Raw genomic sequence first — 21,726 nt, 5'->3', positions numbered from 1 at the left:
AAGCATATGGCTCTTTCTGACTACCGGTTCACTCAGCAATCAATGCACTTGTCATCTACGAACCCTAGGCCCACCACGGCCGGCGGTTCAACCACCCCAACGGATCCGATCAATCGTGACAGCTCCCTGACAGTGACGGTAACCCATTAATTCGCCCAGTCACATCACAGGTAACCCTGCCACTCTCCCTATAAAAGGGGAGCTTCTCCCTAAACGGGGAGGACGGAGGCTTCTTCCTCCCGAAAAAAGAGGAGGGAGAAAAAGAGAAAAAAAACAGAGACACCTACACACAAAAAACAAGTAACAAAAGGGCAGGCCTTCTCCTTCCTTAACGCCCTCCACATACTAAGCCTCCTCTGACTTAAGCTTCGGAGGACCGGCGCCGGGAAGCCCGGCCACCGGCTTTCTTGCAGGACTCTCCAGGAGGACGCCAGCCGTCGGCGCATCGCCATCCACAGCCACCGTTCCGGCATCGGAGGCTCCTCCCCCCTTCTCGGTTCGCGGCGGCCCCCGGGTCCAAAATTTCCAGCAACAAAACCAATCAACAAGGCACATAGGAACGGGTAAACTAGGCATGACATGACAAACGAGCTTCAGCACTTTTCTTATAATGCCACAAGGATCGATCATCTTAAACGAAGAGCATCGGCGAAAATACATGCAATTGATGGCACCCACCAATCCAACGTCCCGAAATTGTGCATGCAGCACGAATGGAGGACCGTAACTTACGAAGCGTACATATAGGCCACCTTGATTACGTGCAGGTGCACATACAAAAGGAGCATCCAAAATGAAAAATATAAAGATGTAAAACGAGCAGTAATCATTTATCGGTTTCCTTTCTCTTTTTTTTTTTGGTTTTCCTGTCACCTCCTACAGTAAAGTAATAGTAAAAAAGAAAAAAATAAATGAGAGGAAGGGAAAGGTGGTACATGATACAGTGGCGACGCGACGGTCCTCTCGATTCTCTATTCTCCACAGAAGGATGTGATCCTTCATCCTTTCCCGTTACATTTGCTATTCTTTTCTGAAATCAGTTTGGCTTTTGCCTGTTCTCTCTCTCCCCTTCTGTTTCGGTGTCTGTACTCCGTACGTATGCAACTATTAAAACGTATTTGGTGGGTGGACACGTAGGTATATAGAAGTAGCGGTAGCATCAGCAGTAGAATACTGTACGCTGTACTGATTGATTGGGAAATATGATAGCTATGGTCTTCACACAGCTTCCTTCCTCCCTTTCGTCTTCCTCCACCACCACCACCAGCAGCAGTCTTTATGGTTTAGAGGTAGGTGATGGAGCGTCCCAACCTTTTCTTGTCTGTAACTAGACTAATAAAAAAAGGGAAAAAAGGTGACATGCGAACCTAATTTGTTGTCCTTTTTTCCTTGTTTCCTGCTTCTATCCTGGCACATAAAATAATGAACAATCAAAGGTTAGAAACACTACTTGAACATGAATCATTATTGCCTGCTAATGGTAGGCTAGTGATGAAAAGGCTGTCAACTTACTCCAACTGGGAGGAAAGGCTCCCTCGAGCTAACCTTTCGCCTCTTCACATCCTCACTGCTCCATGGCCAGAAGAGAACCTAATAGCATCACAGCAGCAGCGGTTTGAGCGTTGTTTCTTAGTACATAAATCATAACAACTTAAATAGAGTTGATAGTTGTGTACCTGGGCAGCTGGAAGAAGCATGAGCTGAAGGAAGCCATGTCATGCGTAGAAGAGTCGGGGAAAAACGCCGAGGTTATGAGATGGTTATTCTTGTTATTCTGAGAGGGGGAAGCGGAGGCTAAGTCCGCTTCGGCGGATGATGAATTAGAGAACGAGTTGCCGGCGAAGGAAGCTTTGGTTGGCGAGGCGAAGGGGCTATCCGGGAGGTTGTGCTCCACGCTGCTGATGCCATGGTCACAAAGAGTACGAAAAAAAATTAGAAAACACCAAACTAATGGTGAAAGCAATAAAACACAACCAGACAAAAACTATGGCCTCCTGACCTTGGAAATTAATGCATGGCAGAAGAGAGTAAATAGGGGTGGTTTTCTTTCGATAGTTTCTATGTAAACTTCAGATGATATTACCTTCCTTGGAGACGGCCATCTTCATTGGGGGTCGCCTCCTCGGCTGATTCCTCCTTGTCGGCAGCGGCGTTAGTATCGAGTGCTGGCTGGCGAGCAACACCGTGGGGGCTGTTGCCCTGCTGCTGCTCTGCCACTGCAGCTGCTGCCCCTGGGGAGATGCCTGTTGCCACTGCAGCAGTACTATTCAGGCTTCTATCAATAAACGGAAAGTGATGCATATAATGTACATCCCTCATTAACTCACCAACAATGTTACTTGTACTCTCTAAAACTAAAGATGATAGACACAGTGAAAGGGTTGCTAGTTAATTAACCTTGGGATGTTGCTTCTTCTTGGTTACTGAAGATCATTCCATCGGTTGAAGCAGTGACAATGGCGGATGTTGAGATGGTGGTGGTAGTGGCGGCGGTGGCGGTGGCGGTTATCTGGTTTCGGGTCTTGAGGTCGAGGAGCTGGAGGCCCATGAATCGCCGGCCTTGGAGCTCAATTGCCTGCTGGAGCTCCGCCACCTGCTGCTGCTCTTCTAGCTTCCTTCTCAGAATTGCCTCATGGCTGCTGCTGCTGCTGCTGTATAACATCCTTGGTCCTCCTGGAGAAAAGTTGGCAAGACTAATACGAATGAAGCTAAAATAGACTAAAAGGAGGTTGGAATGGCATCAATATGAAAAATGCTCACCAAGTTTAGACAGTTCAAAGGGGTCTCTGGAGTCTAGGCTAGTGGGAGTAGAACACCCGGAGAGATCCCCCCTCTCAGCCTGCTGCTGCTTTCTGAATCAGAGGGCACGAAGTAGAATTTGCAGTTTGTAGTCAAAAGATGAAACAAAGTGGTGGCTGATTTAGAAAGGAATGGGATTTGGAAGAGGAAAGGTGGAGTGCCTGTACTTGTCGGGGACTCTGCCCTTCTCCTTGTAGGGCTTGACGAGGACCCGGGCGTCGCAGACGAAGTGGGGGTTGCCCTTGGCGAGGATCAGCTTCACCGTCTCTGGGTAGACGAAGGTAACAAACCCAAACATCCTCTTCTCCTGGTGCGGTATCCTTACGTCCTGTACTGGCCCATAGATGCTTCAATCCCGCCCGGAAAACGTTAGAACCGAGTTAGTAAAGACTGCGAGCCTAAAAAAGATCATCTTTTTTACTTTTGGGACTTTAGCTGAACGCCAACCTGAAGTAGTTGAAGACGTCTTCCTCCCGGAAGGTGCTGTCGGCCGGGAAAGTGAGGTAGATCTGCCGCGACCCACGGTTCGACATTGCCGCAAGGTCGGTCCTTTCCATCCGAGACCACCTCGTGAACCTCTGCGTCTCGTCGCCGCCGAGCATAAGCGCCGCCGCTGCTGCCACCCTGTGAGAATTTTGATCACCCCATGAGATCGATTCGAGAAATGAACCGTGGGTCACCCCATGAGAAAGGAATGGGATTTTGATCACCCCATGAGATCGATTCGAGATGATGGAAATTGCGGAACTTTGTTTTTTTCGTGTAAAGGAGCTACCTTTGGCTTTCGATCTGCTGCTGGAGGAGAGAGTTGATGCATTTGATGGAGGACGAAGGCGAGGCCGGCACTGATCCAGTTGGGGAATAAGGGAAGGCGGAGGCCATGAGCCGGGAGGCGCCGCCCAAACTCTGGGATTTGTACCTAAGGAGAAGCTCTTGGCACTGTTGCTCGATGACGGGGTCCATCTTGCCGCCGGCAGCCGCCATGGTGGCGACGGCGGTGTCGTCGGGAACCCCGTGGAGGAACCGGCAGCTGGCGCCGTTCTTGCAGTACCCCTTGGCATAGTAGAGGCAAGGTCGCCACCCGAACCCCGCCCCGGCCGCGTCCGACCCGAGATAGGCGTCGGCGAGGGAGAAGCTCCGGCGATGGTGACCGCCGTTCTTCCCCCAGCCGCGGCCACCGACTATGGAGCAAGGTAAAAGCATGCCCTCCCCGCCGCTGCTCGGGCTCCGGCACTCCGCGGCGTCGTCCGGGTAGAAAAAGTCGCCGCCTTTTGGGCAGATCTGGAGGCCAAGAGCAGGGTTGGTGGCAGAGACCTGGACGGAGGATGCAGCGGGGTCGTTGAGGAAGGAGAGCTGCTCCTGGAGCTGGGACTCCTCGATGAGCTCCCCGCCACCGTAGAACGGCGACGCCACCGCTGGGTTGCTGGGGCTCACGAGCTCGGCCGAGCCCTGGATATCGTCGCCTGGCGTGACGTTGTTCACATCTCTACTACTAGGGAAGACAGGAGGCGGAGCCCACGAGGTGGTGGAGCTGACGGCGAGGCCACCGAGGTGTCTAGGGGAGGAGTTCTGGCGGCCGAGGAGGAAGGAAGAGGGAGGGCCGCCTGTAGCGGCGGCGGAAGGGGTGGCGGGGACGAGGCCGAGCTCCTTGTGGGCCTTGAGGACGACTGAGTGGACGAGGACCTCGGGGCCGAAGGCGAGGCGTATCATCTCCTTCTCGCTGTGGTCCTGGATCAAGAGGAGCCCCATGATCTTGGAGGCGTTCTTCGGGTCCAGGCTCTGGATCCGGGAAAAGACGATCCTCGTCGCCTCATAGGCGTCCATAGGATCGAAGAACAGCACAAAGACGAGACCTTGGAGATTCCCCCCTCTTCTCCTCTTTGTTCTCCTGCCCCGTTTCCTCGCTTTTTCAACACAACCAACCACTGGACTGGAAAGAAAAAAGAAAACAAGGAAATAAAAAAGGAAAAGAAGCTCTTTTGAGTATTGGCATCAAAAGAAGGAAGGAAGAGAGAGAGAGAGAGAGCGCGAGAGAGAAGCAAGGAACTCTATTTATCACGCGGGTGGAAGGGAGGAGAGGAGCGAGTTCTCTTTCTTTCTTTCTTAAAAGACAAAAAAAAAAAAATTCGCCGCTTTCCGGTTGTTTTTTTAGCTGCGAGGCTCTTTCCCCTTGCTTCTACACCGCTTTCTTTCTGACACCATTTCCCGAGGTGGTAGCGGTGGCGGTGGGGGAGGCGGAGGTCACGACAGCCGCCGACCGCCCTTCGCCGCCCTCTTCTTCGGCCGCATCACCGCCTCCATAGCTGTGAGAGAGAGAAAGAGAGAGAGAGCTAATTCTCCACTAGCTTATACTTCTGGTCTCTGTTTCTCTCTCTCTCTGTTGTCTTTATCTCTTCTCTAGTGATTTTTAGGCGGGAGGGATCTGAATGTACTCAAATAACTCTAAAGCTTGGAGCTTTGGGATAAAGTTTGAGACCTTACCTTGTTGTCTCTCTGTCCTCCGTCTCTCCCACGACCCCACGAACCCACCCTTCTCCTCCAGTGCTCAATTCCCTTTCTCCTGAACTATCGGTTTCGTGGTTTTGGGCCTCTCTCGCCCCTTTCCTTACGTGTTCCTGACTTGTTGCCGTCGTTGGTTATAATGCAGCTTTTTGTTTATAAACAAACACATAGCAAAACTTATATTTATAAAAATTAGATTACAACTGAATAGGTAACAGAGCAATCATATATTACGTTGATAATATAATGAGTCTAGAAAAAGTAGTGCCGACATGATATAAAAACTTAGGAGAGCGCCGCATTCTAAATTCAAACACAAAACCTGGTTCCAGTGTGAGCAGAGAGGGACGCTAGCTAATTGCTTGAAGTCATGCTGCTGTTGCTCTTCGATCATTTGTGTCAGACGCTATTTGAAATAAAAACACGATATTTACGTGTCCAAATGCACAACATGTTCCATTTGAGAAGGACACAATAAGATAGTTACGCATAATTAGCTGTATGATTTTTTTTTTTTTGATGAAAATTTTACACGTTTTTAAAGCATTTATTGATAGTGCAATGTTATGTCCTGTCAATTAACCCATGAAGCTTGGCACTCGAAAGTGGGGGAGTGATGGTTTTCCCTTTTTTTTTTTTTTGTCCTTTGGGGAATAGGATGAGTGCTGGGGTTTTCAGTGTCTACTCAATCACAACTTTTCCATATCGCCATAATGGATGCATGCAATCTATGTAGCTTTTTCAAGTCATATAGGTAAATGGTTTCCCTCTCCTCTTTCTGTGTCTCTCCATTTGCCTCCCCGTCTCAATCTCTACTCTCTACGCCCCAGCTTTTACTATTACAAAAATATCATACATAATGATTATGAATACAGCCAAAAAAATTACATGTGCGCTTAGCTTTCAGAGTGGGGATCAGCCCGTCGAAGGGTAGGATGGATATCCAATTGCTTCGATAAACCATGCTCCGCATGAGTTGTCGCATTGCAATTCAAGATATTTGGTACATATAATTCATGGACTACATGGTACGCATTGCACGATATTTTCTCTTTTAGAAATCTATAAGGATATTCGCTTTCACCTCGTAATAATCAAACGGCATTGCTTATTATCATATGCCGTCGCTTAATATTGATGAGCATTCTTATCGTTTCCCCGAATAAAATCGGTTGGGTCGAATTTTCTAAATGATTCAAATTAGAATTTTTGATTTCTTATTATTGAACTGGTTTGTCTGGAAAAGTCCACCCTCTGGACTTTTAAGGGGAAAAGGAGAAAAAGTGGCCAATTTAAGCATTAGGTAGGGGCCAAATGACCTAACCATCTTGGTAAGTCATTTTTGAGGCTAACATTAATCTGGCATATGGGTCAGATCTAACCAACCCAGCCTTCTTAAAGCTTGGCCAAAAACTTAAAAGGAAGACCAAGGATTTGATCTCGGATGAGATCTTGATTTGTATTTTATATGCGCACCGAGCACCTACCAATAATATGCAAAATCTTAGCCTTTACCATCTTGGACAACATTAATTGATATATTCCGAGATATTGATCAATATGGTATTAATATATCGGTCAAGGTTTTCCCATCTTGCTTTACATTTTTTTCAAATATTTTAATGAATAATACCAAAATCATTATCTTAAAGTAAACTTGACTATATTAAATTAGTCCATATGCCGGTATCTCAATTCCAACAAGTAACTCAAGATGCCAGAATATCTTAGCTGATTCTGATGATGAGTCATATAGGCGTGTGCTTAGTCCTACATCAGTTATATACTGAAAAGATCTTAAATACTTATATTAGGCCAAAAAATGCAAATAATATCTTCCACTAACTTTTTTGCATAAGGTCTTGAATTATTATAAATGTTATTAGGACTCAGTCCATAATTCAAATGGATTTATTATAAATGGTATCTCAATAAAATATTTTCGATGAGATCCTGGTTTTTACAATCCTTACTTATCATTGTGTTGAGATATATCGACATCTCCAAGACGACTGAGATGTCATGTTGGGGTCGCATGACAACAGAGAATATCAACTGTTCAGCAAAAAACAGAGAATAGCAAGACACGACTTTCACTGTAACACTGTTCCTACAACACCAGCGGCCAATGCTAATACCAAGAACAACTTGGCGTTTTAAAGGCTTTGCGGCAGATCGTAGATGGTGAAGCCAGGGAGGGTCTCATGACAACAGAGAATGGCAAGTTGTCCACGGTAACACTGTTCCTCCAACGCCGGCAGCCAAAGCTAATACTAACAATATCGTAAGCTTATATGGATGTCCTATATTGGGACTCCTACTTAGCTTAAAATGGAGGGCATTCGGTGGTACTCCGATCCCTCACCCTGTCACACCTCTAACAAATCTTCCATCTGACCTCTATTCACCCACTGCATACAACTCCCTTTTTAGTATGTGTTTGATGGAGACTGCTACTTGGAACAATCGAAGAATCTAAGGCCACTTTGTATCTAAAGCCACTTCTGTGTTATGGTGGTTTTTCCGTTAATTGGTAAGACAAACTAGGAGTTGGCAAGCAAATTGCCTTCTGGTATGGTAAATGGGCTGGTGATGAACCCATCAAGCAAAATTACTCTGTTTTCCTTTTAATAATAACTAGCATGGGGGAAGAGGAAGAGTTAAATGACATTGAAACCTAAAGAAATCCAACAAACTATACTTAAAATAGAAGAGATTTACAACCCCAAATAGTAATAATCAAGACAAAATAATAATATTAAATAGAAGATATTTACAACATTTAAATAGTAGATTTCTAGCAAATTATACTAAAGATGTTAGCATAATTTTAGAGATCATGCAACAATCTGTATCAGCCCATAATATTTTTATTTATTTATTTTTTTAAGAAAAATGATTTTAGATAATAGAGGATCTTCAAATCTTCTAGACATAGAGATCGATCGGAGATCAATAGATCTATAACAGGAGTTTTCAAAGCTTTTAGACATAGCAATGATAACCATAGCAAATGCGGAAGAGATGGTGATAGCAAATTAGGTGATCGGTGACTCTGATACTATGTTAAAATATTTGCAGAAGAAGAAGAAAATAAGAAACAAAAAAGAGAGAAAAAAATTTTATACCTTTGCTTCATCACATTCGATACGTCTTACAGGTCACATATACTCTTGTACAAACTTGTTATAAAAAAATAATATATGCTGATATAGGATAATGCTAACAAATGAAAATATTATTCGTTGATCTAAATTATTATTCAAGTTTTAAAATCACTGATCATATTAATAAAGAAAAATAATATTGATCGATACAGAATCATACTAATAAAAAAATATTATGGACTGATATAGATTGTTATGTTACGTAATTATTAAAATTATGCTAACAAAAGAGTTGGAGGAAAAGATGGGATGTCTTTCTGTTTCTTGGTATATTGAAACTTTCCAGAACCCCCAATCACCTTTCATGTACTATAGAAGACAAGACAAAAGTGAAGCCGGAGGGGAGATGGAAGGAAGAGAACCAACCAAATCTCCATGCGGGCATCAGCCGGACTTCATGTCTCACCACACTCTTAGAGATAGAAATAGATGGAGCTCCTCTCTTCTCTAAATTTTCTCTCTTAGGGAGCTGAGGAAAGTTGCATCCTCTGTTGGGTACAACTGCATGGGTGTTGAAAACTGGTTTCTGCCCACAATGTGGTGGCTCTCATCCAGATGTGACCATGCTGAAGCACTTGTCTCCAGGCATTTCTAGCTTACTTTTTCCTCCAGGGGGGCTCATACCTTAATACACGGCTCCTTTCTTAAATTCATTTATGACAACTACCTTTCATTCTCCCTCTGAAGTCTAGACGATTGCTTAGAAGAGCAATATCACGAAGCGAAGAGTACTAGATTTACTAATATCTCTACCTTAGTTATCTCCTTTCTCTTTTATTTTTGTTGCTGCAGATCTTTGGATCGCTGATACAGGCTACTTCCATCGATATGTAAGACAACAAATAAGATTAGAGAACCCGTCGGAACTTTGCTCCGTCTGTGCCCTCCGATGCTTAAATTAGAAAGAATATTTCAGCAGGATAGAGTCCCATTTAGCTATGGATCTACCAGTTAAAGAGTCCTTGGGCCTATTTATAGTTAAGGATATAGAATCCCTAGAAATCGCATCTAACGGTCTGGGTCGTGTTGTGACCATCAAAGATTCCACTGTAACCGCATGAGATCCAACCACAATCATTTGTGTAGTAATGATAGCGGAACATACTGTAACCATGCGGATGCCAACCATAATTCGTGCCTCTAGTTGTGATCTGAGGTGAGAGGGCTCGAATTAACTCCATACCTGAGGTGATTGGTTATTTGGGCGAACCGGAGTACTCAACCTTGGAAGTCAGCTGTTTCTACTCTGCTCGATTTTGTGATAGCTATCAGCTACTGCAGACCTGTCGACCAAACAAGTGTGAGTGCATTCGTTAGTATCCTGAAACCTGCACAAGCCGATTACTGAGCAGATTAAGCCGAAATATGACAGGTTGCGAAATATGATCTGAACTTTTGGTGTCAAACTGAAAACTTTCTCGCTTGTCAAAAGTTTTGGCAGAACTGTAAGATGCTGCTGAAGCCCAAAATCCGGCAACGGCCATGTCCAAATGGCGGTGTTAGTCCAAAATCTAGCAAATGGATTCCTAAGTACAGATTCATAATTGAGTTAAGTCCAAAATCCTTTGTCAGAAATTTAGCAATGATGTATCCAACACTCAAATCTGTCTATATTTGATTCAAAGGAACTTCAATACAGTTATTAGTTCAAGAAATAAATAAGGATACACGTTCCTTTGTGTTAGATCTATGGTGTGCATGGCTGATGGAGTGTGGAATATTTGAAATGGATGCAAGAGCAGGAACATGTATTCTTCTTTCATGCAAAGGATACAACTGGGATCCTACTGCTTATGTCTCAACTAAAGTGGTAGAATAATCTCTTTTATTTTTTTTTTGGAAAATTGAAATGGTAGATTCGTCCTGCCTCACTTGCTATCTAGCCTCTGATTTCCCTGAATATCCTTCAAATTGAGCTGAATACTGAAAACATCTCAATTGTGTCTAATGCCTTTTTAAACTGAAAATAATCTTAATTTTCTTAGAGCAGCAAACTAGCTTGAGCCAGGAATAAAGGGTAATGGGCTGAGCTATGAGGGGATAGTACTCAATAAATAAGGCTATTGGAAGATAGTTGAGTTGTCGAAGCCCCACCACGAAGCAAAACGGGAGTAGTTATTTTTTTTTTGAAATAACTCATATATATATATATATATATATATATATATATATATATATATATATATATATATATATATATATATATATATATATATATATATATATATATATATATATATATAATCTACCCTCTCACTCTATCCAAAATTCCGTATCCTCTAACAGTAGACTATGATGGAAACATTGCCCAATCAATATTTTAGCTGGTTTTCATGAGGTTGAAATTGGGTTTTACAATATATGTAGTTCAAGGACAAAAGTAGTGGCCTTTATAACATCATAATGGTTGTAGGCTCGTTTTGCTATGTTAAGTTATTTAGCATCATAATAGCCCTTTCTACAGTGAATAATTGCTGTTATTTGCACTTGTACTATTTATCTAAATAATACGGCATTTCTTTCCAGCTTTCGAATTTTTAGACCTATTTTCCTCCAGAAAAGAGATCATACAATCTAAAGCATCATATTTTTTTTAATCAAGTGAACAATAATTTGGAAAATAATATTGTTATTCTTCCATTGTCACTTGTTATATTCTAGTACAATGTTATATTGTTATTATGATATCCAGTAGTTTAATACTAACAGATTTTAAAAGCACACATTTTTTGGTAAATAACAATTGTTTTCACAAACTTGGTTGGGGAAATAATAGTGTATTTCATCCTAATGGTAACTAAAGAATAGAGAAGGAATATTAGCCTAAGAAAAACTCTGATTTATGATCACAAAAATTGCAATTTAAAAGTTAACTTCTTTTAAGAAAATTGTGAATAGTGGCATAATCAAATAAGATCATATATTTTAAACCTTGTATTGCAATCTCATTTATTCAAATAATATATCTATGTTACTTTACATGACTTTTACTGATATAAACAAATCATATAAAGATAAAAAAACACAGGAGCTTAAATTGCACACTTGCACGTGCAATGCACGTGTCCCTTACTAAATATACCGTAAAACCCTTCTCTCCTGATCACCGTCTCTCTTTGCCTCACATAACCTTCTCCTCGGATTGGGGTTGTATCTTTTGCACAAAAGAAGGATTCGCCTTCCTTCGTGCAAATCACCGTCAGATCACCCATCGCACAGCTTTCAAAGCGATCCGAACTGGTCATTCATCAGCCCGCACAGCTCTCAAAGTGACCAGTGGATGGTCCGACGGTGGATTCGCCCGAAGGAGGGCGAATCCTTCTTTCGCGCGAAAGAAGGAACCCCGACTCTCCTTCCCATCCCTCCTCCTTTCCCTCGCTTCGCTTTATCCCCTTCCTCCGCGTTCCCCTCCACCCTCCGTATCCAGGTTGGATCCGGGTCGATTTAACCAAATCCGGCAGCGGATCCGTACTCTAGCCTCTAGGACTGTTAACCTGCCGGAGATTCGGGTCGGGCTACCCAAACCCGACTTGACCCCTCTTCCTTCTTTCTAATTGCTCTCTGCTCTCCTTTGCCTTCCAGTTTTATCGCTGAAGCATCTCTGCGGGCTCTGCTTTGCGGAAACCCACGGTTTTCTTTTCAATCTTCCTCTTTCCCAAAGGTGAGCTTTCCCAAGCTATAATTACTTCATCATCCATTAATCCATTGGAAGTTTTTGTTATCTGTTATCATGTAGTGGAAGAGCCTTTGGTCGTCGACGACTCTCCTTCCAGCCTTCCTCTTCTTTCAGTCCCATCTTCTCCCTCCACCTAATACTTTATCTACACCTCCCAATTCTCCAAACCCTCTATGCTCCTCCTCAAGGCTCAAGCAATACCTTCCCATCAAGAACAACTCCTGGCACAATCCGTTCCAAGTTTTTCTCCTCAAATTCCCCAAAGAGCACTCAAATCACTTATTCTGCGAATGATTTTTTGTAACCGAAGCACGAAACAGGCCCAAAATCTGGAGGCAATTTGATTGGCATGGATAACTTAACTGCGTGAAGTATTCTTCTACAGGTCGTTGAGAAATATCATCATATGATTCTTTGCTGGATAGTAGTTACTTGAATGAAAGTTCCACTTGAAATCAATGGTCTTCATCTTTACTTTGCATCAATAGCGCTGTTTTGTGTCTGTTCTTAGTTCTGTGTATTGTGCACTTTTCTCTTGGATTAGCTTATTTCTATTATCTCTTGATCATTATTCTCCAACATTTAAGCACCATAATGGAGTAAACTTCTATGTAAAACATCACATCCACTTCCTAGAATATACGGTTATGAAATAGAGATTGGAAAAGGTGGAAAATAAACTGGACAAAATCAAGTATTAAATTTGTTAATAATAATTGAGGGAGTGTCTTAAAATTGATAATTAGCAAATTTATTTATTTGCGATACAGAGGTGCTTCTTTGTATGTCAAGTTATTAAATCATAATAATTGAGGGAATGTCTTAAATTGATAATAAACAAATTTATCTATTTGTATTACAGAGGTGCTTCTTTGGATGTTTGGAAAAGAAGGATGGTAGAATCTTTAAGAGTCAAGGATTTGCTTTTCCAGCTGAGGATTCAAACCAAAGATTCTGAGCCCTCTTAATGCTATAAAATTCAGAAAGATGAATTATAACTTCTGTAATTTAGGTATTTAGAAGTACTTTTCACTTGAAACCTTATATATCCTTCCATCCTAGGCCCTAACTCCACCTAATTAGCTCCTTTTTTAAAATTCATAGAATCCAAATTTTTCACTCTCTCTGCTTCCCATTTAATTATGATGGATTTGGATAGCAAACATGTTTCTGTGGGCTCCAATATCATGATGCATTTTTGGATTTATCACGTCGCTTATGTAACAATAGAATCGCAATTACATAAAATATCTCTGCGATGTTGTCATCTCAAGGTCGTGGCCAGACTTTAGTGCGATGTAATGTTGTTATGAAAGTTATATATTGTTTTCACTAGATAGGACCATAGCATCTTTTGAAAAGTATCCGTCATGTTGCTTATGCCAAAATTTCTGTTCTCATTGGGAAAGAGGTCACTTCAAAGTCTATGAAAGATGCTTCACAGCTTAAGAAAGCAGAGGTAGGGAAAACATCCACTTTTCTTATTGAATCTTTCCTTTTGCAAGAAGTAAGGTAAAGGCTATGATCTCTGTTCAAGCAACTCTTGGCAAAAGTATCCAATGAAGTTGGTGAAGACCAATGAATAGTTACATATGCTTGTTGTACACTTGTACTTTGAGTTTGGTCTTGTACTTGGCGTGAGCTACCTCACTTGTCAGCTATCTTATAAATTTTACCAAATATGAGTTCAAAAGACAGGTATAAGATCTTCAAAAATACCTTTATTTACAAATGCTACATCCTTTTTAGTTCCAACTCAGTTGAATCTTAAGGAAGGAGGTTTCTTTCTGTGTGTGAGAAACCAAGCAATCTTATGGGGACTACGGAGGACCTTTTTGGAAGGTTATGAGAGCCCTGTACCAAGAGAAACTCTCCCTAAATTTCAGCAATACTCTACATGTCCATATGCCGATTGTGTTGTCTTATCTGTGATATAAATATGTTTCTTGGCCTATACACATTCATGAATGCTGGTTTCTTCTAGAATTTTATATATTCATTGAAACATTTGTTCATTGAAAAACTTGGTCCATTTACTTTGAAAAAGGAACCAGCCATGGTTTTTAAATATGCAAGTCATAGATGATCTTGAAATGTCTTTCAGCAACCACACTATGCAAGGTTGTATGAAGCAGCATGAATCCCCATCTCAGAATTCGAGCTATTTTTACATCTAGATGGACATGTAAAAGGTAATTTATATTTTTTTTTTTAAGTTTATGTTGCGGTTTAAAGATATTGGAGGTTCTCGTTATCTTTTGCATAACGGACATCTATTTTAAGTCACCAATGGTTAAGAATTGAGTGCCATACATTTGAAGCTTGTCGGTACACATTCTATGGTTGTGAATGGTTTTCATGAGAATACTCATGAGTGCACTTATGGTAAAATATTTGATGAGTTTATACATCCATCATTGAAGATAAATAAAGTTTCAAATGTTTGTCATCTCCACTATGATTTCCATATTGAGTAAAAGGTTATGTACATCAAGGACTTCATGAGAGATTAAATGTATATAGGCAATTCATGCCATAGTCTTAGGTGGAAACAGCAGTAGATATGCGAGCCTTGGTCTTCTTAACACAGTATTCTATTCTTTGTCTAAGAGGGGATTTATTGAAGACTATTAATTAGATTTACATCACGCTTGGAAAAGATAAAGGAATAGTGTGGGCTTATGATTTCCATTATCTATTTTCAAGCACTCATCATGGGGCTTAAGCATGAATTTGTGTTAAGCTTATTAAAAGCACGTTGATTGTTAATTCTATACTTTATTTGGAAGTTAGGTTTCTGCAAATGGCACAATTTAATCTCATATGTGGATTTGACTTTCAAGAATGTATTAATATCATGAAGTTCCATAATGAATATTTTTGACCCTGACATGAAGTTTATTGGTTACTCTGTAAATATTGGTAATGATGGGAAGTCGGTTGCAATAGTGCGGTGGATTTCATCTTCTAACTAGTGGGCAGACAAAACTTTCAGGGTGAAGCCTGGAACATTCATTTGGGTGCTTTCTGATTGTGGCACTAAGTATGATTCTTTTCTACCTGAAACAGAGGGTGCCTAATCGCTCTACAAGATGCTTGCCAGGTTTGTCTTTTTTGACATGGTTAGAGAATTTCACCTGAAATAAAGCTGGAAACTGGCCATAACTATGCAGAGGCATCTCATTTTTCCTAACATCTTTTTAAACTGGATTTGTAGCTGGAATGGAAATTGATGGCCAATTTGCTACTTTCAGAATGGATGAACTTACCTTTTTCTGGGTGCCCTGGAGTTGCTAGAATTCGAACTGAGGTTCTTGGTGTTAGTTAATGGAAGCCAATCGGTATCCTCAGTCCAAGTTTTGGTAAAGGATAGGGAGATCCACTCACTGCTTATTAATCATTCAGTTCTCATCAGCTGTTTGCTAGACAGAAATGGTGAGTCACATTACAAGTTTCAGATGTTTGTAATTCATAAATCTGCAACATGAAGAGAGATGATATTCTAGTTATGTACACTGATGATTCTCTATAAAATCGGAACCTGGAAGGTATTCATTACTGTTTTAAGTCCCTTGTTGGTAGGAGTATCAATATAGCAAATAAAGGTGAGTACATGCATAGTCATATTCATGACTGCTTTTGTTGACGGATGTGGATACACAAATTTATATCAAAAAAACATTGGAGCCAAAAATACACATTTGGTAGAGAAGAATATGGCACACAGATGAGATATGAGTAATATGTTTGTGTGCGTGTGTGCGATGTAAACATACGTGAATATGAGCAGGATAGTGGTTCAGGGAAAAGAATGATGAAAATTGATGAGTTCTATCCCACAGGTATACAATATGTGTGATTGTGCCTTTTAGATGGTCGTCAGAGTCTCAATATCAACTCACTTTGGATGGTGAAGTAGATAAGACCGAGGGCGGATTAAATATGGTGGAGTGAAGTGTCTCAAAGTCCTTGTTAAAACAGTGCGTTCATTTATTGTGGATATATATACTGTGTGCACATATGTAATATGCTTGTGTGCATAAATTTATGTTGAGACCTGATTGTGGATTTTCTTGACCAGGATCTGGATTCAAATATGGTTGGAACCTTATATATCCCTTATGTGTCTACATTTGTACAAAACAGTTAAAATGTCTGACGTCTTCATTGTTGATTTTGGAATGTACAAACAGATTGAACATATCCCATTCCATTTGAGTGCCTAGTAACGTATTATGATTCACAGAGTGCTAAAACTTCTCAATCAGGCTGCAGGGCAGATATTTCTCTCCCACATCTGGGCCTTTCCTCACTTACAAGATCTCAAAATGACAGTAACCATCTGATAGGTTTGTCCTAATTAAAAGCCGTGACAGGACCCAGGATAGTTTATTTCTGAGCTAGCATTTTGGGAGCTTTTTATTGGGAGGGATATCGTTTCTTACTTAGAGAGCATTTTAAAGTCCTAAGGTTTATTATTTCCAAGTTTTCAGGACCCTTATGGATTCATGATAATCTACAGAAGTTATGAGCATTCTTAATTGAAACAGAAGAAACCTCTAGGCAAGTGTTTTAAGCTGTTCTCAATTGACAGTATCTGTTTATAAAAGCTGTAATTTTATTGTTTATGGAATTATCCTTGAGAAATGTTGATTGCAACATTTCTTTTGAAGGTGCCAGAGTTCAAATGACTCGTTATAGGACCATATCAGAACCTGTTAGGAAAATAGAGATTATGTACCCTATATAGCTAATCCTGGTCCTGGTTGTAAATAATGTCTGTTCACTCTACCAATGCTTGGTTGACTTTTCTAGATTATGGATAGGTGTCCAATGACCCATGGAGTAGGTATGACTTACATATTGGTAAATCAATCAACTTTATACTCCATATAGATTTCTCTAAAATTATACGAGGATGGTTTATACATTTATTTCTATATTATATAATGCAGTTATTGGTAGCGTATCAATTGTCATATGATGGAATTTGGGAGAACAAGGCCCAAGCGCAGCCTGTTTAGAAGCTTCATTGATTTTTGAAGTTCAAGAAACTTGACATCACTGCCTTATTGTCCAACACACATAATGTTCTCCACATTCAGGTCAAAACAGGTAACCATCAACCATGATTCTGATTTACATTTTTCTTGCTTCTCCATCAAGCATCATGATCTTATCGGTACTAAGGTGACTTGAAATAATGAAATTTCCTCACCCTGCACTCTTTTCTCTTCTTTTTTTTTGAAAGAAAATGGAGGAAGCGAACTGCTTCCCCTAACTTTAATGAACAGAAAGTATTTACAGCTGAAAAATTACAGAGGAGGAGGAAAGAAGCACAGAGTTACAGATATATGTTTGGACTGACAATTAAAGGGCAACTACATCTTTGTGCTGTCCACAGATATGCTTTGTCTATTATCTTCATTTTCGCTTGTTCATACTTCAAGTTCTCAAGTTCTCATTCAAATTTAATCGATCTTATACCTATGTTTATCTGTTGCTTCTGTATCTGATACCACAAGTTTCATATGGTGGCACTTAACTGCTTTAGATTCTACCAATTTCTATACTTTACCATTATACAACACCACTAAAGATCTCTTAGGATATGTTTTTGCTGCTTTTTCTTTTTCCTGGTGGTATAATTGCTCATGCACTAATGCCTTCACTTCTTTGCCCTCATCCTGAAAACTTAGCATGGAGAGGTTCGCTCGTGAAATCAGCATTGCTCATCTTCTTGACGCTATCGTGGATTTTTGGATATCCACAGGTATAACTTGTTCCTACTGTAGGATGTGCATCACTGAACAAAGATCCAAGTCCTATCCATGTCATGCAGCAGATGCTGTAAAGTGTTTTCTCTGAAAGAATAGCTCCGGGCATAAGCCACGGCTGATTCCCCGTTGAGTTCTCATGATCCATCTGCAGTGCTTTGTTGAGTTTATCCAACTATATCTTGCTAAAGTTCGTTTAGCAAGTTTCTACAATTGAAACCAAGATAGTTCTACCACTAGAAAATGATCGAAATTTGTGAAACTAAATCAAACAAAAGTTCTACTAGAAAATTACATTATCATATGTACAAATTAAAGCCACCATCCCATTGCTCATGAATGGATTTATCTATATAGAGTTGATGAAATCAAACAAAAGAATCCTACAGAGTTCATTTGAAACTTTGTCCTACCACTAGATTGTATTCTCCTCCTCCTGCCCATTCACCCTTATATACAGCCGTTATTTCCAGCTTTAAAAGGGTGGCAGGTCATTCTGGTTCGACCTCAGTTGTGGAAGGTTTGAGGTGTAGTAATCCTGGCTCAACATATCGGGAGCAGATGCGGATCCAAAAGCCATGTACGAACTCTGCAAGTCATCCAGCTTCAAGTCCATGAACCACTCGTTCTCTTCTTTCTGACGCTGCTCCATTGCTGGCAGCTGAGACCCAGCTGTGCTGCTGGCTCTTGCTGCTTGAATTCCTTTGGAAGCTTGGGATGGGTAAGCTCCAAGCCGACCCATATCATCGAAGTCCGGGAGCACGACATCGTTATCTATGTCCGATTCAGGTGTCCTGAAGCTGTCCGATCCGGTGTCATCCAAGGAATCCATCGTCTCTCCAAATGATGCCTCCTCCTTTTGTTGTTGCATCTTCTCCCAGGTGTTCTTCTTGTTGTACAGCCGGCATAGAACCCATTCATCAAGCTGCATGAATTCAGGAATCTTTTCATTAGACCTTATAATATCCATAGAGAAGTACCCAAAAAGTTTATTGCGTCTCTGATTGGCACCACATACGTACCTTCAGGCTTCCCTTGTTTGTGGCTCGGTTTGTACCGGCAAGCCTGTACTCATGCATGATCCAATCAGTCTTGAGTCCTCTCGGCGCCTTTCCAGAGTAGAACACCAACGCTTTCTTGATCCCCAGAGGCCTGGCGCTCCCCCTCGGCACCACGGGCTTATCGGCCCCCGTCGCCTTCCAGTACCCCTTCCCGGCGGCCCTGTTAGGCCTCGAGCCATTCGGGTACTTGCGATCGCGAGGGGTGAAGAAATACCACTCCCTCCGTCCGAACAACGCCTTGTCTATTCGCATCACGAGCACAACTCATGCATCAAGCTTTCCAAACAGTAGCCATGAATCATGAGCATAAGAAATGAATATGGTGTCATGCATGCATGGGTGCAGTACCTGGAAGCTCCCAAGGGTCGTACTTATAGAGATCGACCTCGGCGATGATCGGCACGGGCAGGGGCTGGTAGGCCACCTTCTTGCAGAGGTAATGGAGGACGAGCTCCTCGTCGGTCGGGTGGAACCGAAATCCGGGTGGCAGGTTGAGCTCGGCCTCAGCATCTCTCCTCCTTCCCATCGTTATCTTCTTCTTCTTTTTTTTTCTTTGCAACTATCAAAGAAATAATTGGCTCTGGAGGCTGCAAAAGTTTTTGTTCTCTCTCTTTTTTCTTTCCTCCCTTGGGTGACAATGCAAGGTTTTCCAGGAGGGAGAGGGATTTATAAATATGGGAGGAGGAGTCGTCACGCGGGCTCGCGGAAGCATCCCTCCGGTGGGAGTCAAAGGAGGTGACGGCCGAAACTCGAACAGTCAACAAAGCGGCATCTCAAGGACACCGCTATCCTACGTACGCACGCATAATAATTCCCATGCGCGATACACATCTGTCGTCTTCCCTCTGGATGTGACGGATGGCGCTCAAGTTTCGGAGTTCTCGTACGGGAATTCTTGTGCGAGTGGATCTCAAGGAGAGCATCGTTTCGGTGCTTTACAGCGCATAAATATTTTAACCATGGTGGTTATATTGGGATCGGAGGACGACAAAAGTTGGTGCGCCTCCCCTAATCTCTCTTGGGCACGTGATAAAGATGGGGGCTTGGAACGTAGGATCCATTGAACCGGGAGCATAGGGAGGGACAGGTCACGGGGGCCAGCGGTGGATTCTGGGGGAGGGGACGGTGGGGATGATGTCAGTGCCAACGTTGATGCGCCGGTATGAGGTTTCCAGCTCTTTCCTCGTTTAAAAAGTTTTTTTGTCTCCACCTCAGCCTCTTGCTTGGGTGGAAAGCAACCGCTGCTGTCGGCTAAGGGAGTCCGGTTAACCCGATTTTTGAGTTGGCTCGGTGTCGACGGGTCTTCGATTTGGGTTAACTCGGTTTCGAGTTGATTCTTGTGGTTTCGAGTTGCCTTTTTGGCCGGAGGAGAATTCTTGTTGGACTATAGTGGAATTCCTGACTTACTGGAACCAGAACGATATTGCAAACTAATTGAGGCATCCAACATCTTCAGGAGAATTGTTTGAATGGAGTCGGTTTTTTGAGCTGTGCAACATTAGTCTTGTTCAAACAAACATGTTCTTCTTGAATGATGAACGATCTGCCAAACTATTTGTCTGGAATGTTTTTGTTTGTGGGGTCACGATGAATGCAAGAAAGGGAATTATGTAATGCTGGTTAATATCTGATTAGAAAACTATCTATTCTCTATTGTTTCGTAAGAGTTTTTTATTTTTGTTTTTTCTCATATTTTATTATCTCATTGCCGAATGGATCTTCTTTTTCAAGAAAACAACATCTGTTCGTGCGCATTAAGAGATGTTAAATATCAACTAATTACCTTTTAGATTCAAGAATTGTAACTAAAACTTGACATGATCCCTCCTATTTCACATTGAAATCATCTTTTCGCTATCTTTGGATCTCTTTCTCCTGAAGTGATTGTCACTTAGTATCCTTATTTGAGAAATACAATGAGGTAGATCCATGAAAACAGTAACTGTGTTATTTTGTTGAGATAAGGCTAGTTGGCATGGATTTAAATCTTAAACACAAAATCCTGATGAAAGAAGATTTATAGACTTGATCATTATGGATGGCCGAGGCATGACAAACGTCGTGATTCTAATATCTATTTTACATTTTAAGAACATACTCTCCAATGCTTCATAAGATTCCACTTGGGAAGTCCTTCGTCTCCATATATGCCACCTGCATGACACTGAGAATATTCTAGTGTAAGTTATTGCAAGTTTTAAAATGACTCGGCTGTAATCCTACGTCTGGATTCTGGAGCCGACTCTCTACTGTTCCGAGTCAAAACAGCAGGCGCCGGCGGCATTAATGCTTGGTGTTAGAAAAATAAAAAGTCAAGATCAGAGTATAATCTTGGCGGCTCGGAAGAGAGAAGAAGGATTGAGTGATGGCAGACGAACGAACAAACAAACAAATCTGGGTCTTTTTCCATCAACTCTAATTTGGTCTCATGTTACTTCGTCGGAGGAAGAAAAAAAAAACCAGAAAAAGGGTTTGCAGGCCACAGTTGGTCCTTGGTCTAATCTGTAACAAACCAGGGTCCAACTTGGGCCGGACCCTCGACTCCGGCATGACACGTGGGTGACCAGCGAGTCACCATCACTACAGCCGACGCTGACCTGTCACCTACCAATTCGTGACTTATTTGTTAAATGATTTGGATTGCTTAGAAAATTTTTGATATTTTGGTGGTACAAATGAGCCAAGGCGAATACTTCTAGAATGTTTGATCATATGAGGATGGTGCTCGAGCTTGAGCTGGCCAC

At 41.7% G+C, this 21,726-nt stretch overlaps 2 protein-coding genes and 2 long non-coding RNA genes across 15 annotated transcripts; 2 read left to right on the top strand and 2 right to left on the bottom strand.

Moving 5' to 3' along the window:
- Positions 1 to 803: 803 nt before the first annotated feature.
- LOC103705894 (zinc finger CCCH domain-containing protein 53-like) lies at positions 804 to 5,413 on the bottom strand. 4 transcript variants are annotated; one of them, XM_039132352.1, is made up of 10 exons: positions 5,281 to 5,413; positions 3,575 to 4,729; positions 3,247 to 3,423; positions 2,961 to 3,146; positions 2,761 to 2,852; positions 2,398 to 2,673; positions 2,084 to 2,252; positions 1,677 to 1,898; positions 1,513 to 1,590; positions 804 to 1,407 (listed from the first exon to the last, which is right to left on the bottom strand). In XM_039132352.1, the coding sequence occupies exons 2-9, from the start codon at positions 4,621 to 4,623 to the stop codon at positions 1,557 to 1,559; spliced, it is 2,205 nt and encodes a 734-aa protein (XP_038988280.1). In that variant the 5' UTR covers positions 4,624 to 4,729; positions 5,281 to 5,413; the 3' UTR covers positions 804 to 1,407; positions 1,513 to 1,556. The 4 variants fall into 4 exon arrangements, with proteins under 4 accessions (XP_038988280.1, XP_038988283.1, XP_038988281.1 ...); XM_039132355.1 differs by lacking the exon at positions 5,281 to 5,413 and having other exon boundaries at positions 2,084 to 2,243; positions 3,575 to 5,225; XM_039132353.1 differs by lacking the exon at positions 5,281 to 5,413 and having other exon boundaries at positions 1,677 to 1,895; positions 3,575 to 5,223.
- Positions 5,414 to 11,771: 6,358 nt separating this feature from the next.
- On the top strand, positions 11,772 to 18,475 carry LOC103705891. 9 transcript variants are annotated; one of them, XR_003385436.2, is made up of 6 exons: positions 11,789 to 12,129; positions 13,007 to 13,842; positions 14,249 to 14,336; positions 15,140 to 15,247; positions 15,362 to 15,579; positions 17,100 to 17,643. It is a non-coding gene; the product is annotated as an uncharacterized LOC103705891 (long non-coding RNA). The 9 variants fall into 9 exon arrangements; XR_005514339.1 differs by having other exon boundaries at positions 13,007 to 14,336; positions 17,100 to 17,259; positions 17,396 to 17,643; XR_003385438.2 differs by having other exon boundaries at positions 11,810 to 12,129; positions 13,007 to 13,156.
- On the bottom strand, positions 18,185 to 19,627 carry LOC103705893 (NAC domain-containing protein 68-like). The gene is made up of 3 exons (XM_008789777.3): positions 19,331 to 19,627; positions 18,944 to 19,224; positions 18,185 to 18,846 (listed from the first exon to the last, which is right to left on the bottom strand). The coding sequence occupies exons 1-3, from the start codon at positions 19,506 to 19,508 to the stop codon at positions 18,397 to 18,399; spliced, it is 909 nt and encodes a 302-aa protein (XP_008787999.1). The 5' UTR covers positions 19,509 to 19,627; the 3' UTR covers positions 18,185 to 18,396.
- On the top strand, positions 19,333 to 20,641 carry LOC113462644. Its single transcript, XR_003385441.1, has 2 exons — positions 19,333 to 19,472; positions 19,636 to 20,641. It is a non-coding gene; the product is annotated as an uncharacterized LOC113462644 (long non-coding RNA).
- Positions 20,642 to 21,726: the final 1,085 nt, after the last annotated feature.

This window comes from Phoenix dactylifera, chromosome 12 (genome assembly GCF_009389715.1).
Source record: "Phoenix dactylifera cultivar Barhee BC4 chromosome 12, palm_55x_up_171113_PBpolish2nd_filt_p, whole genome shotgun sequence".
NCBI lineage: Eukaryota > Viridiplantae > Streptophyta > Magnoliopsida > Arecales > Arecaceae > Phoenix > Phoenix dactylifera.
Note: the sequence above shows the minus strand (reverse complement) of the source record. Positions and strands in the feature narration are given on the sequence as shown.